Source organism: Xyrauchen texanus, chromosome 7 (genome assembly GCF_025860055.1).
Source record: "Xyrauchen texanus isolate HMW12.3.18 chromosome 7, RBS_HiC_50CHRs, whole genome shotgun sequence".
In the NCBI taxonomy this organism is placed as follows: domain Eukaryota; kingdom Metazoa; phylum Chordata; class Actinopteri; order Cypriniformes; family Catostomidae; genus Xyrauchen; species Xyrauchen texanus.
Window position 1 is genome coordinate 35,494,867 of NC_068282.1, and position 15,673 is coordinate 35,510,539.

The 15,673-nt window shown below is 37.5% G+C and overlaps 1 protein-coding gene across 1 annotated transcript in view; it reads left to right on the forward strand.

The window, feature by feature from the left end:
- The window catches only part of LOC127646294 (protein unc-80 homolog), a 123,486-nt gene that overhangs the window by 37,440 nt on the left and 70,373 nt on the right, over positions 1-15,673 (forward strand). The window contains exons 16-21 of the mRNA XM_052129823.1: positions 2,978-3,028; positions 3,452-3,600; positions 7,185-7,348; positions 7,582-7,790; positions 8,780-8,886; positions 15,172-15,319. Of these exons, the coding sequence (XP_051985783.1) occupies positions 2,978-3,028; positions 3,452-3,600; positions 7,185-7,348; positions 7,582-7,790; positions 8,780-8,886; positions 15,172-15,319 (828 nt within the window). The remainder of the gene's footprint in view (positions 1-2,977; positions 3,029-3,451; positions 3,601-7,184; positions 7,349-7,581; positions 7,791-8,779; positions 8,887-15,171; positions 15,320-15,673) is intronic.

Consider the following 15,673-nt stretch of genomic DNA (forward strand, 5'->3'; position numbering starts at 1 on the left):
CACGGCCTACCTGAGCATTGTTTCTGACCATGTCCATCCCTTTATGGCCACCATGTACCCATCCTCTGATGGCTACTTCCAGCAGGATAATGCACCATGTCACAAAGCTTGAATCATTTCAAATTGGTTTCTTGAACATGACAATGAGTTCACGGTACTAAAATGGCCCCCACAGTCACCAGATCTCAACCCAATAGAGCATCTTTGGGATGTGGTGGAACGGGAGCTTCGTGCCCTGGATGTGCATCCCACAAATCTCCATCAACTGCAAGATGCTATCCTATCAATATGGGCCAACATTTCTAAAGAATGCTTTCAGCACCTTGTTGAATCAATGCCACGTAGAACTAAGGCAGTTCTGAAGGCGAAAGGGGGTCAAACACAGTATTAGTATGGTGTTCCTAATAATCCTTTAGGTGAGTGTATATATACAGTAAAGAAGAGATGTGGGTCAAGCACTGAGCCCTGAGGTACCCCAGTAAGTAGCTTATTTGACTTTGACTGTGTCAAATGTTGCAGATTGGTCCATCCGAATGAGGACAGGTGGTCTGGAGCCAGCTCTTACCTGTCTCAGTGTCTCAGTGACATCAGAAGGGCGGTCTCTGTGGAATCTCCACTTTTTAAGCCTGACTGATTGTCATATAGCTGCTTCTTCTGTGAGAGAAAGGCAGAGATCTGATTGAAAACAACCCTTACAAGTGTTTTCACCATGAATGGGAGGAGAGAAACCAGTCTGTAATTTTCTGCTAGTGGGGTTAAGTGCAGTTTTTTTAAGCAGTTATTAAAGCCTGCTTAAATGCGGTGGGAAAAGTGCCTGTAAGTAGAGATGTGTTAATTACTGTATGTGTGTGAGTGCAGGAAGGATGGACAGAGTGATGACTTGGAGAAGGAGGGAAGGAATAGGGTCAAGGGGGCAGGTGGTGGGGTGGTTTAAGATGAGGAGTTTAGAGACCTCTGTGTCAGTTCGAGGAGAGAATGTAGAGAGAAAAGAGCTGCATATAGGACTTGGGTGTTTGAGAGGGTGACTGTTAACTTATCAGTAAAACAAGTGGCAAAGACAATTGGGCTGCCATCTTCAATGAAAGAGGATAGCAGGACATCCAGCTCATCAAGGAAGTTAGCCACCTGATCTGGGGGGCAGTCTGATCTGGGGATATGATAACGATGGATTTTTGTAGGTTGCGTTATAGTGATTGCATGGAATTCAAACGAGTCATTGTTGCATGGTGAGGAGAGAGTTGAAAATGTCCAGTTGTTTGGAATTAGCAAACTTTTCAGTGTCCTTGCTTGGTGGAATTACACAATACTGTTTAAAAAGCATCCCAGGGTGATACCTCAAGAAGTTGGTTGAGAAAATATCAAGAGTACATGTCTGCAAATTCTAGTCAAAGGGTGACTACTGTGAAGATGCTAAAATCTAACACAGTTTTGATTTATTTTGGATTTTGTTTAGTCACAACATAATTCCCATAGTTCCATTTATGTTATTCCATAATTATGATGAATTTACTATTATTCTAAAATGTGGAGAAAAATAAGATTGTTGGTGCCCAGCGGGCTGGTTTGAGTATTTCTGTAACTACTGATCTCCTAGGATTTTCACGCACAATTGTCTCTAGAGTGTATAGAGAATGGAACAAAAAACAACCAGTGAGCAGTGAGTGTGGAAAAAATTAGATCAACGGAGAATGGCCAGGCTGGTTCGAACTGACAAAGTCTACGTTAACTCACTCTTACAATTGTAACATTTTTGTACAATTGTGGTGAGAAGAATGTGGTTTGGCACTGTTTTGGCAGCACGAGGGGGACCTACACAATATTAGGCAGGTGGTTTTAATGTTGTGGCTGATCAGTGTATATACTGTATATGTATATATATATATATATATATATATATATATGTATGTGTGTGTGTGTGTGTGTGTGTGTGTGTGTGTGTGTGTGTGTTTATCTTATTTGCTATTATTTAATTTTTACATACTGACAAATTACTGAATTACCACTTTTCTCATTTTGGGTGAATTCAGAATAATTCATTATTATAATTCTTGTAGAAATGACTGAACTGTGTAGCTTTGCTTATAAAACTTGCTTATAAACACCTTGGCTATTTTTACACTACCATTTATCAAACATCTGAATATTTCTGTGCCATACTACATGCCTCAGATGCTCAACAGGAATTACGCTCATAACACAGCCATGACCATTTAAAACAGAAATTAGCACCCGATACAATGCAAAGTCATTTTGTGGGGCTTTTCAGCCCTGTCTTTTTGAGTAAACTACATGATTCGCTACAGTATAAACTGTATCAATTAGATCAGACCAAATCCAAATGGTTTAAAATGAACATAGCAAAAACTGTGATCCATGAGTAATGTAATTTTGGGGATGGACATGCCTGTAAAGTCATTCCAGTTTAATCATAATAAAAAAGTCTTATATTCAATTAAAAGGCCATGTGCTACAAAATATTAAGTGAGAAACTTGATGCAAATTAAATGTTACACAATTTGCTGGAAATACAGATCGTCTCTACATTCTTTTTCTGTCGTTTTCCTTACTCATGCATTGGCCTCTTCTGTCCTCTGCCTTCATATCTGCCCCTTGGATGACTCTCTTCCTTTCTGTCAAACTTCATTGTTTGTATCCCAAACCTCCATCACTCATCCTTTCAGCAGACTTGCCAAACATCATACTGACAGTGTCAAACTTTATTGTGTTTTTGTATTTTCAATTTTATGGAATCAAACTTAAAAGCAAGATAAGCTGAATTACAATTGATTTCTGGCAAGTTAGTGAACATGAGTGAGTGTATGAATATAACATCCCGACATTTTGTTTAGATTGCCATTTTTTTGCATCTGTTGGTCTGTGTGTGGGTGTGTTTGGATTGGGTTGGTGTTTCCTAACGTACGAGTACATGTCTGTGCTGGCCTGACACCAATGTTGCCCACCATCTTTTCTCTTGCAGAATACGGCAGTGCAGGTGAGAGGTCCAGGAGGGCGAATAAAAGAAACATCGGTAGATACACAATATCTAAATGTACTGCCAAAACTAGGCATTAAACCCATTCCTGCACCCCTCACAGTATCCAGGGTGATGTTCTCGCCTGTAGTAGAGCTAAGTAGTGCATAGGCTTTACCAAATGAAAATATTCAAAACCGGCTTAATAGATCCAGCTAAACAAAACACTGAAATCAGAGCATGACCTGATTGTTAGGTCAATAACTTTCTCTAAGGCCACAGTCACTTGCATGTATGCAAACATTCAAATCCAGCAAATTCCCTTTTAAGTATTCTTTTCATTTGTGCTTTTGACCCCCGCTTCCATCTTGTAGACATCAAAGCTTCCTGCTTCCTTTATTGTTTGCCACTTGTGATTTTGCCCAGCCATGGCACCCAGGCCACAGTTCTCCATCTGAGTTGACTTGTTAATGTTTACAGACAAGGCTGGCTTTGGAAACAACTTTACCACAGGCGGGGATAAGTCTCTGGCCCAGAGCATGGAGACAGTGGTGGTGGGCTGCATGTTCAAGTCACTCATCACCAGATGTGCCTCTACTACACATGAGCTTCACAGCTCTGAGAACCTGGTGAGAGCACTGCTTTTAACTCAGCTCATGAGTCGCCAAAAGTTTAGGCCTGATTTCATATGTGATGATAGCAATATTGATGTAACAGTCAGTACATTTGCATGCACTTAAAATGTTTGATTTCAATCAAACCAAAACAATAATTTGTCTTTTTTTTTTTAAAATGTCATGTAAACCCTTTTAGTCGGTAGTCATTTAAGTTGGAGTAACAGACATAGATAATGCGATAATGCAACTAGGGTTGCCATACCAACTGTCACATCAGAATCGTCCCATATTTAAGGGAAATACATATGCATAAATACATATATGAAAAGCAGTCTCTCCTCCACCTTAGCATCTCACACCCAAACAGATGAGAATGTTTCAGTATTTGTTTGCATTGCAATTGCATTTGCACAACCAATAGTCAAAGTTTATCTAAAAGACATATTAGAATGGAAAACAAATTGAGAGAAAGATCAATGTTAATAGAGCACCAACGTGCCTGCCACTTTTACAGCTACCTGGGTTCCAGAAATATTTTTCAATAGACTTTTTGTAAAATCCTTCATAAAAGTTGTAGGCCATGAACCAACCATCCAGCTCTGAGATGAATCACGGCATTACAAACTTTGATCTGAAGCAAAACAGACAAAAAGTCAAAGGTGCAAGACTGTGTACTTCCCACAATCCCATGTAGCACCGCAAATTACGTGTTCAAATTTAAACAATATATATATATAAAATTATAATTTTTGGTGGTTTTAATATAAAAAATATATACAACTATTAATTTAAGGTTGTTGATTATAAGTTTAAAAACAATATATTCAAATTTGACTGCCAAATATTTAAATATTTACATATATATAATTAGTTTAAAACTGTAGGAAGTTTGCATCATTGCATCATTCACAGAACATCCTGTGTGTGGCCGATCGCTGCAGTGCTTTTTGACACGCTTTGTTGGCTGCAATTCTCTGACTGGTGTAGTGTTTCTCTTTAGGGTCATTGGTAGTGTAGTTCTTCAGCATGAAATATGATATTAAACATGATGTTTAAAACAAATTAAATAACACAGACTGATGGCTTCAATGGAAAATCAATACCATTGATTTACAATGTTTTTGCTCATGGCAGGTCTATCTTAAAAGATTTATATGTTTTGTTAAAAAATAATTCACCTATGAATAAAAATGAATGGGGATTTTACTTCCGGAACCCGAAGGTTGTGTGTGCCCCATTTATGCTTGTCTTCTCTTGTTTCCTTTCAAAAACAGGATAATTGAAACTGCAATACAATTTTCAGCATTTCAACATTCAACATTCGATCACATGACCACCATTATGATTACGGTCTATGTACATTTACATCGCAATTAAGGCTGTAAATTGATTTCAGTTTTTAATCAAATTAATTACATGATGTGCCTATTAATCAAATTAATCACAATTAATCGCATATCAATATTTACTGAGAAAGTACACCAAATAGAGATAATTTTGCATATAATAATACAAATAATTAGTCATACAATATAATATATAAAAAATATATAAGTTAGATATTTAAAATACATTACATCATGTACCTACATAAATATTTTTAGGATTTATTTATTGGATTTTAAGGTAAAAAATATTTTTCATGTTATTCCCATATCATTGATCATAACCCTATTATTGGCTTAATTCTGTCTTTTTAATTGTTGATGTATGTATTTATGCATCCGACAGAATCATTTGTAGCATCTCACTTTGGAGGTGTCGCGTCTTAGTTGTTTTCAGTCTCTAGTCGGAAGCACTAGAGTGTTAGGACAATGTGCCAAGTTAAACGTAGTTTGAAACGTTGAAAAACGTGTCTCAAAAACCATGCATTCTGTTGTGCTTGGTCCAGCTATCTTCTAAATTCTAAATACTAAATTAACACATTGAATCGACAGCTCTAGTCGCAAAGAAACATTCATTTGCATTACATACAGTATGCCAGTGCTCGTTCTGGAAGAGAGAAAGACAGCCGAAATGACGAGAAAACTGTGGCACTTTTAATGCAAAAGTACAGTACAGTACATGTTTAGTAAAAAAAAAAAACATGAAAAGTTCTTAATGTGGCTTAATGTACTACAGTAAACATGAAGACAAACCAAGGATGAAAGAAATGTTCTAACATTTCCCTTTTGATAAACTATTTAAACAATGACACTGTAATCCAAGGAGAAACACGTTAATATATATGCACATATCTCCCATAAAATTCCATTATAAGGCATGTTTGCTTAATATTTAATATGGCATTGGCCCTGTGCCATATTTATTTGTAGTTTTTTTTCAGACTTCAAAAAAATAAAAGAAATGGCTTAATGTGCTTGAACATAAGAAAGAAAATGCTAAAAGTTTCACTCAGTAAGATGTTTTCCTCATTTGAAAAACTTTTATTTCTAAAGAAATGAATAGTAATTTTGAAACATGTATAAAATGATGTACAATCATGTGAGATTAATAATTTAGTCATATCATATCAGTAACCTTATAAAAACTATTTTATTTTACATGGGGTGGGGGCTCCTCATGGGGTCAGCCATGTTAGCATCACATGACTAGCTGAATAATACTCACTTAATCTCAGTAACTGCCTTGTTATTGGACACTATCATTCATGGATTTAATTGATCTTGACTTACTGTGCATAGTGAATTTCTACAATGGAAACTGAATACCACTGTGTTTGAATGATGCAGCATCCAGGCCATTATATATCAGTGCAAGCTAATGTAAGCCACTTCGACATACTTCAGTACAATTAATGAGTGCATCTTTAACAGAAAATACTGTCTTTCTACATGGATTGCAATTTTGTTCTTTTGGCAAAAGATAGTGAATTGAGAGAAATTTGGTTCTGCCTTGTTGCTTTATTAATGCATTAAGTCACATAATTTTTCATATTAGGCATTTCAGAATGTACCGTTAAAGTCAGAGAATCGCAAAATGACATCCTTCCTTCAAAATGGACCTATTCAATTTGGCATTGTTTCATGTATACTTAGACTGACAAATCAAGACTATAGCTCAACTATGCCAAAAAAATAAATAAATGCTGTAGCTCGATTATAACTGCATATGTAAACATACTGAATGAATGCTTGAATGTCAGGGTTCTCATGGTCATAAAAAATCTGGAAATATCAGGGCATTTTTTTATTGTAATATCCAGTCCTGAAAAAGTCATGGCAATTAACGAAATCATTAAATGTCATGGAAAAAAGTCATGGCAAGTCCTATATTGAATTTTAATGTTTTGTAGTTATACTCGGCTCTAAAATATTTTCTTTGAGGCTAGTAATTGCTTTTTTGTAAGAGCAATGACTATAAAATTATGAAAAAAAAAATACATATTCAGTAACCACAAATGACCGGCATAGCCTGAATATGTATTGTCAAACGATGTAGGAATGCTATTTATGCCTGGTCTCAGGTAAAGTGTTCTCTTGTTTACACAAGAGTGTGAATATTTGACTATATCTCGTTTTCTCTTTTACACCTTTCTCTTTTCACCCATTCACACTATGACTGTCTCTCCTTGCATCTAAACACACATAAATCAGGGTCTGTATTGTGACATACGTCAGCTGGTTCAGTTCATTAAGGAGTCTCATGGAAATGTTTTTCGACGTGTCGCTCTCAGTGCCCTTCTGGACAGTGCTGAAAAACTCAATACCACCAGAAAAACTGAAGAAAAGGAGGAGGCCAAGCCAGCTACATCAAAGAAGTACATGCAAAAATATACATTTACTCAGACATTCACAAGAACGTCATTGTGTAGACTTATTCACTGAAAATCTTTTATAAGTGAAAATCAGTCAGTAAATAACTACTTAAATTTTGGTCTGTTCCTCAAACAAAGTATTTTGAATGACAGAATTGTAATTCTTGGATAAACTACTGCCATAATGTAAATTCAACATTTGATGAATGAAAATGTGTGTGTGATTGTGTCCTTAGTGAGGAACAGATCCCTGGGGCTCTGTTAGGAAGGAAAGATTTTTGGAGGAAGATGTTTAAGTCTCAGAGTGCTGCCAGTGACACCAGCAGCCAATCAGAGCAAGACACATCGGAGTGCACCACCGCCCACTCCGGGACCACCACAGACCGACGTTCACGCTCTCGCTCCCGACGGATCTCACTCCGCAAGAAGCTCAAACTGCCCATAGGTGTGTTTGTGTGTGTGTGAGTAAAAGAGTGAGACAGAAATTCCACCGTAACCAGACTTGTCTCTATTCCTTTGTTTTCCCACAAAAAGCAGATATTTAGAGACTCAAGTATGTTGATCAACTGTGTTATTTGAGTGGATGACCTCAGACATTCTCAGACAATACTTACTTTTTATTTAATTAAAAAATGTACATAACGTGTATGCTAAATTAAGCATTGTGTCTGAATCCCCATGACCATATCCCAAATATCTGTGGGTGGGCGATTGCTCAGATTCAAAGAGATTTACTTTCTGTAAACAAAAAACTAAAATTTCCATAGACAGTGGACTCTTAATGTGTTAAAGTTTGTGCAATACAAAGGCAAAGTAAGTGTGTTTTTTTATTTTATTTTTTATTTTTAATTATGATAATTTTGGTAAAATTACTTTGGGAGGTTACTACTACTAGTTAGAACTACTTTTTAAGAATAAACTTATTTTGTGCCTTTTAGTAAACATCCTACAGCAACTAAGTTTCTGTCAAAAGGGTGAATTTCATCAAGAGTTTTCACCTCTTACTGGCTCGATGTTTTGAAAATCTGAATGTTTTAAAAGTCATTCGTATCTCTGCTTTTTCCTTTTTGTCACCAGCATGCCGTAGGAAAGTTCGTCATCCATTCACTCTCTCCATGTTACGTATGTGTGTGTGTTTCGTACTTGTGCTTTAGTTACTGAATGCAGCCATATTTTGCAGTGTCATTAAAATGAAAACTTTAGTTTGAAAATGTATTCAAATATATTCTTCATCTTTTTCTTTTGAAGCTTACTTATAATGAGAGTGTATGCACTTTGTCAATGTTTACGTATGAACTATATGGGTTGAAGCACCAGCATGAACTCTTCCCCTCTGCATTTCAATCCCTTTTGGCTTGTTTGCACTTCCATTTAAAAGGGTATCAGAGTAAAGCTAAAACTGCCTTTATTGTAACTCTTGAACATGTGGTACAGGTAACTGGCTTAAACGATCCTCTCTATCTGGTCTGGCTGATGGGGTTGAGGATCTGCTGGACATCAGCTCAGTGGACAGACTGTCCTTTATCAGACAAAGCTCCAAGGTGAGTCTAAATTTCTGCGTTTACTCTTAAATTTGGAATAAATAAATAGTTCAGCCAGCAGTCACCAGATAATTACGGGCAGCTCCCCTGCATGTTTTTATGTTTGTGTCTTTTTGTTTTATTAAAAGATTACTTAAATTGTCAAGCCAGTTCTCGCCTCCTCCTTCCCGGATTACGGCACCTGTGTAACAAGGTTCAATGGAAAGGAGGAGGCGAGAACCGGCTTGACAATATATGTAAACTTTTAATAAAACAAAAAGACACAAACATAAACACATTTCTTCTGCGTAACACAAAGGGAGACATTTTGAAGAACCGGTTCCTCTTTTTAACACAATGGCAGGTTTCAACCTTTAAATTGGATGTGGAAGTATTATAAAAGTAGTCCATGCAACATGTGCATCATATTCCAAGTCTTCTGAAAGCATTTTGGTAAACAACAACCCAGAATTTAAGTTTCTCCTTTTGTGTTTAGCAGAAGTGAGAAAGTCACATGGGTTTTGAATGGCATGAAGGTGGGTGGATGGTGACAGAATTAAAATTTTTCACAAGGTTAGACTATTTTACATTTTTTCCCACTGTCCGTTCAAACCATCTGATGCATAATGCACAAAAAATTGGAAAGCAATTTCTTGATCTCTTAAACGTTAATCTGAGTGGTATCAGACATAACTGTGGAACATACTCAAAGAAAAGTAAAATTTATATTGGTTATATTACGTAATCATACTCATATACAGTACTTATTTACTACATTCTGATTGGTTCTTAGCTTATTGTTGAAGTAAAAATCTCTGTCTAAGCAGATAACTTAATAGACAATTCCTGTCTTTGTTAGTTAAATGTAAATGTATAAAAATGCCTTTTGCATTCCCGGGTCAATTTTGACTGGTGGATTTCAAGCTTATAAATCATTCATAACATGATGATTTTTATCTAATACTATATTGTAAGTCATTAATAAATTCTTAACTGTTTATACATGTAAAACATGACAATATAAAAGTTATGAATTAATATGCCATTTTTTTAAATAAAAAGATTTGGAATTCTTTGACATTTACATTTATGCATTTGGCAGATGCTTTTATCCAAAGCGACTTACAGTGCACTTATTACAGGGACAATCCCCCCAGAACAACCTGGATTTAAGTGCCTTGCTCAAGGACACAATGGTGGTGGCCGTGGGGTTAGAACCTGTGACCTTCTGATTAACAGCCCTGTGCTTTAGCCACTACGCCACCACCACTCCATTTAAAATATTACATTTCAAAATATACATTAACTACAGCAAAACAAGTGTGATACATGTGAATTTCTGTGAAATTATATCTAAATATAGCATAATATACAATTTATATTAACATCTAATGTGAGAATTAATTGTAATTTGAATTATTTTCTATTACTCATTACAACTACCACGATTGATGTCTGGGTAAAAATGGACCCACTAACGCAAAAAAAATACACAGGATGAGGGTTAATAGCAAGTACATTACAGTAGATATCCCCAAGCAGAACTATACACTGTTGAGCCAAAACATTATGACCACCTGCCTAATATACACTTGGTTCTACACGTGCCGACAAAACAGTGCCGACCTACCGAGGCATGGACTCTACATAACCTCTGAAGGTGTCCTGTGGTATCTGGCACTAAGATATTAGCAGCAGATCCTTCAAGTCCTGTATGTTGCAAGGTGGAGCCACCATGGATCGGACTTGGTCCAGCACATACCACAGATGGTCTTGATTGAGATCTGGGTAATATGGAGGTCAGGGCAACACCTTAAACTCTTCATCCTGTTCCTCAATCCAATCCCGAAAAATGTGTGCAGTGTGGCAGAGTGCATAATCCTTCTGAAAGAGGCCACTGCCATCAGGGAATACCATTGCCACAAAGGGATGTACCTTGTCTGCAAATGATGTTTACATAGATGGCACGAGTCAAATTGACATCCACATGAATGGCTGGACCCGTGGTTTTCCAGCAAAACATTGCCCAGATCATCACACTCCCTCCAATGGCTTGTTGTCTTCCCACAGTGCATCCTGGTGCCATCACGTCCTTAGGTACACGGCCATCCACATGATGTAAAAGAAAAGGGGACTCATTGGACCAGGTGACCTTCTTCCACTGCTCCAAGGTTCAGTTCTGCTGCTTACACGTTGTAGGCACTTTCGGCGGTGGACAGGAGTCACCATGGGTCTGCGGCTACGCAGCTACGCAGGGTGCGATGAACTGTGTGTTGTGCCACATTCCTCTCGTAACCATCTTTTACATTTTCTGTGACTTGTGCCACAGTAGACCCTCTGTCTGTTCGGACCTGATGGGATAGCCATTGTTGCTCTTGCGCATCGATTAGCCTTGGGCGCCCAACACTCTGTTGCCGGTTTGTGGTTTGTTCCTCCTCGGACCACTGTCGGTAGGTACTCACCACATTAGCACCCCACAAGTTTTGCCATTTCAGAAATGCTCTGACCCAGCCTTCTGGCCATAACAATTTTACCCTTTTCGAAGTCGCTCAGGGTTTTACTCCTGCCCATTTCTCCTGCATTCAGCATTTGACCATGAGAGATGATTGTTTGCTTACGATCTAATCTACTCAGACCTTGATATATGGCCTTGTTAGGAGATTATTAACGTTATTCGCTTCACCTGTAAGTGGTCATAAAGTTTTGGCTCATCGTGTATATTTAGTGTATAACGTGTATAACCTTATTTTTTTCGTTAGTGTTCCTATTATTATTATTATTCCACTTTGAGTCTATGGCAGCCCATAGAATCACTTGCGGGAAAGTTATGAAATTTGGCACACAGATAGAGGACAGTCTGATCAGTTTCCACAGCAAATTTGGCATCTCTACCTCAAATCCTTTAGCGCCACCAAATGCCCAAATTTGCACTCACGTTTATGTTAATAACTTTTGAGACAAGAAACAAAATAATTTTTTCCTCTGATTCTTTGGCTCAAGACTAATCAAATGCACCCTATGACGTCATTTTCCGTCATGACAATTTTACCCGCATTTAGAATTTTCTGAAAAACCTACTTTTTCTAACTCGTCCTAGGCCGTTTGTCTGATTTGCAGGACAATTTGCTTGCATCATCTAGAGGCACTCATAACAAAAATGTATTCTCAAAATTTTGATAAACCGTATCGTTTTCGAATGGTGCTTTAAAAACTTCGACAAAGCACAACTGAACTTGAGGCTGTTTCTCCGCAACGCTTTGAGGGCTTGGTACATGTCATCACAATTAGGCCCTGATGTTACCTGCAGCGTTTTGGCGCACTGCCCCTACTGGTCAGGAGATAGCAAAAACGTATTTTTTTTACTTATAACTCTTGAAAAAAAAAGTGCAACATACTGAGACGAATGGTACCACATTTTCCTATGTTGGACATTTTGGATGTCGGCCATTAATTTATTTATAAAATGCTTTATTTTATGAACGACTCGGCGTGTCATTATGAAACTCGGTATGTGTCTTTGGCACCATGCTCTGAATGGACTCAAAAGGTTTCGGGACAGGGCCACGTTGTGGTCAGAAATCATAATGCTATTTCTATAAATGCTAATAGCTATTGAATCCTTTTGCCTACTGTCATGAGACTGGTCTTGATAGATTCCATGGTTCATGCTGAGAACAGTGATACCAATTATGTCATAATCAAGTCAAGTCAAGTCAAGTCAATTTTATTTGTATAGCGCCTTTCACAACACACATCGTTTCAAAGCAGCTTTACAGAAGATAAGGCATTAACAGACGATAAAACTAATGTCTATAATGTCGATGAATCATCATTGTGTAATTAGATAAAATATGATTTTTTTATCGTGTTTAAAAATAAGTAATTAAATAATAATTGTATTAATAACCCCAGTGAACAAGCTGAAAGCTGTGGCAAAGAACACAAAACTCCATAAGATGTTGATTAATGGAGGAAAAATAACCTTGGGAGAAACCAGACTCACTGTGGGGGCCAGTTCCCCTCTGGCTAACATCATGAATATAATGTAAATATTACTTATGTATAGTTAAAGTCATGGTTTATTAAACTAAGTAAGTGTTAAGGGTCAGTGTTTAAACATCGATTTTGTTTGAACTGTAAGATTAATGACCAATGTCTTTGAAGTCCATTTTGGATTAACTGCAGAATTTCACATAGGTGCAATTGTCCTTGTTAATTGGCTGATGAAGGCTTTTGTTGGCAACTGTTAGTCTATGCATTCCATTTCAAGATCGTAGTCCATCAATAGACTGAGGTGATGTAGGCAGAGATCAGGGATGTGAAATGCAGTTCAGCGTTTCGAGCAATAATCAAGTTAATCGAGCAAACTTCCTGTCTGCCATTTTTTTATGTTTTGAAAACCTACTTTTTCAAACTCCTCCTAGACTGTTTATCCGATTTGCACGAAAATTGGCCTGTATAATCTAGAGGCACTCACGACAAAAAGTTATTCACAGAATTTTGATAAACCATACTTTCGAATTGCGCTTCAATGAATTTGACGAACACGCAAACTTTTACTTGATGCTGTATCTCCGCAACGCTTTGTGGGATTGGGACAAAACTTGGTATGTGTCATCACCATTAGGCCCTGAGTTTATCTGGAGCATTTTGGTTCACTGCCCCCTACTGGTCAGGAGATAGAAAAATTGCTATTTTGGCTTATAACTTGAACACTTTTCTGCATGATAAACATCATGCCCAGATAGTACATCAGCTGTTTCAGAGCAGTGCGACATACTGGACAAAAATCCTAAGAACTAGCTATTTTCAGTTATTTTTTAAATAAATTGTTTTATTTATAATTGAAAGTTTACATTTTCTAACTCCTCATTGTTCATAGGACTCTAACCAAAAACATGTCACAAAGCTTCTTTTGCTGCTCATGATGCCGATAATTGGCATGACCAATTTCATGTATTTATTTTTGCTTTCTAAATAATGTCTGCAAAATCATCTGCGCTTTCTTCTGTACTGTAGTGTACTTAGGATCTCAACACACACACACACACACACACACACACACACACACACAAATGCACATTTTTTGTGTTATTTTTACAATTGTTCACGGAGATTGCTGTGCCATGATTTAAATTATTCTTGCTTATAATCTAGATCAGATAAACTCACCCCTAAATGGCATGTATGTGATGTGATTGTTTTACATTGCTCTTCCTGTCAAAGTGGGTGGTTCTTGGCCAGAATAAGCTGCAATAAGGACCAGACCTTTTGTGGACCTTTGGCCTCTGTGTGTTGCAAGTCAATATGCAGAAAATATACATGTCTGGGAGAAGACGACTATCTCTGATGCTCGCAAACTACCTTTTTTGAATAAAAATAATGCATGCGCAAGTTATTGTACTTCATAAACATTTACATTTATGCATTTGGCAGACGCTTTTATCCAAAGCGACTTACAGTGCACTTATTACAGGGACAATCCCCCCAGAGCAACATGGAGTTAAGTGCCTTGCTCAAGGACACAATGGTGGGGATCGAACCAGCAAACTTCTGACTACCAGTTTACCAGTTATGTGCATTAGACCACTACACCACCACCACTCAATAAACAAGTGCAGACCTGATTAGGCTACAGGTTGCTTTCTAACTCATGCGAAACACAGCCTTAGTTCCATTGTAACCAAGCTCAGACCACCCACTGCAGGTAGTCTCAGGTTCGGTACCATGGTCCACAAAACAACTTTTATATTACCAATTTTTCTTGTGAACCGTGCTCTGTTTCAGACTAAACTGCCAGTGTGAAAGCCCCCTAAGTCAATTCAAGTCATGTCATTGTTATTTGTATAGCGCCTTTCACAACACACATCATTTCAAAGCAGCTTTACAGAAAAACATGCATTAACATAAAATGAAAACATTAACAATTATAAAGTCTTAGAGTCATCATTGCATAGTTTGATTAAATATTATTGTAAATTGTGTATAAATATAAATAATTTAATAATTTAATCATAATTGTATTTAGAACCCCAGTGAGTGTTTATACAAAGATTTTGTATGAATTGGAAGATTAATGACTAATATCTTTGAAGTTCAGCCTAAGGTTAGACAAACCTAGAAAAATAATGCCTTTATGTCTACTGAAATGTTACCTGACATAAAAACATCTGAATCAAAATAAGAAATACTTGACCTTGTTTCTTTCTTAGGAAGAAAGCTTCTTCATGGAAGAGAATCAGTCATTGTGTTTGAGTTATAAGGCATGAAGTTCTTGTTGATCTGTGTCTTGCCTTTATATCTCAGGTCAAGTTCACTAGTGCAGTAAAGCTGTCGGAGGGTAGCGCCGTTGAGTATGGGCGAGAGGAAGAGGAAAATTTCTTCAAGCGGCTTGGTAAATGGAGGTCTGGTCGGAGGAACCCATCCAAGCTTCACCACACAGAAGAGAAAGATGGTAGAATCCTGGGGTGTCCTCCCCCGTCCCCCATCTGTAATTCGCCCTGTGTTTGTGTGTGTGCAAGTCTATGATGTGTCTTGTGCTTCTGGTACACTCACTGTTCTCTACCATCTTCCATGCCAGCTCTCTGTGTGTTTGTCAGCTGGAAGAGGGACTGTGGTTCTCTGATATGGGCTCTCTGACCTATGACCTGGCACCATGACCTGCCACATCTTTGTCAGAGTTTTCGTAAATCTTCCACTCTCCAAGTTTTAAGCTCCAAAATGTGACCTATTAGATATTTATGTGTGAAAATATGTTCACTCGACATCTCCAGCTATTGCATATCTCACCAGCTATTTTATACTGGGG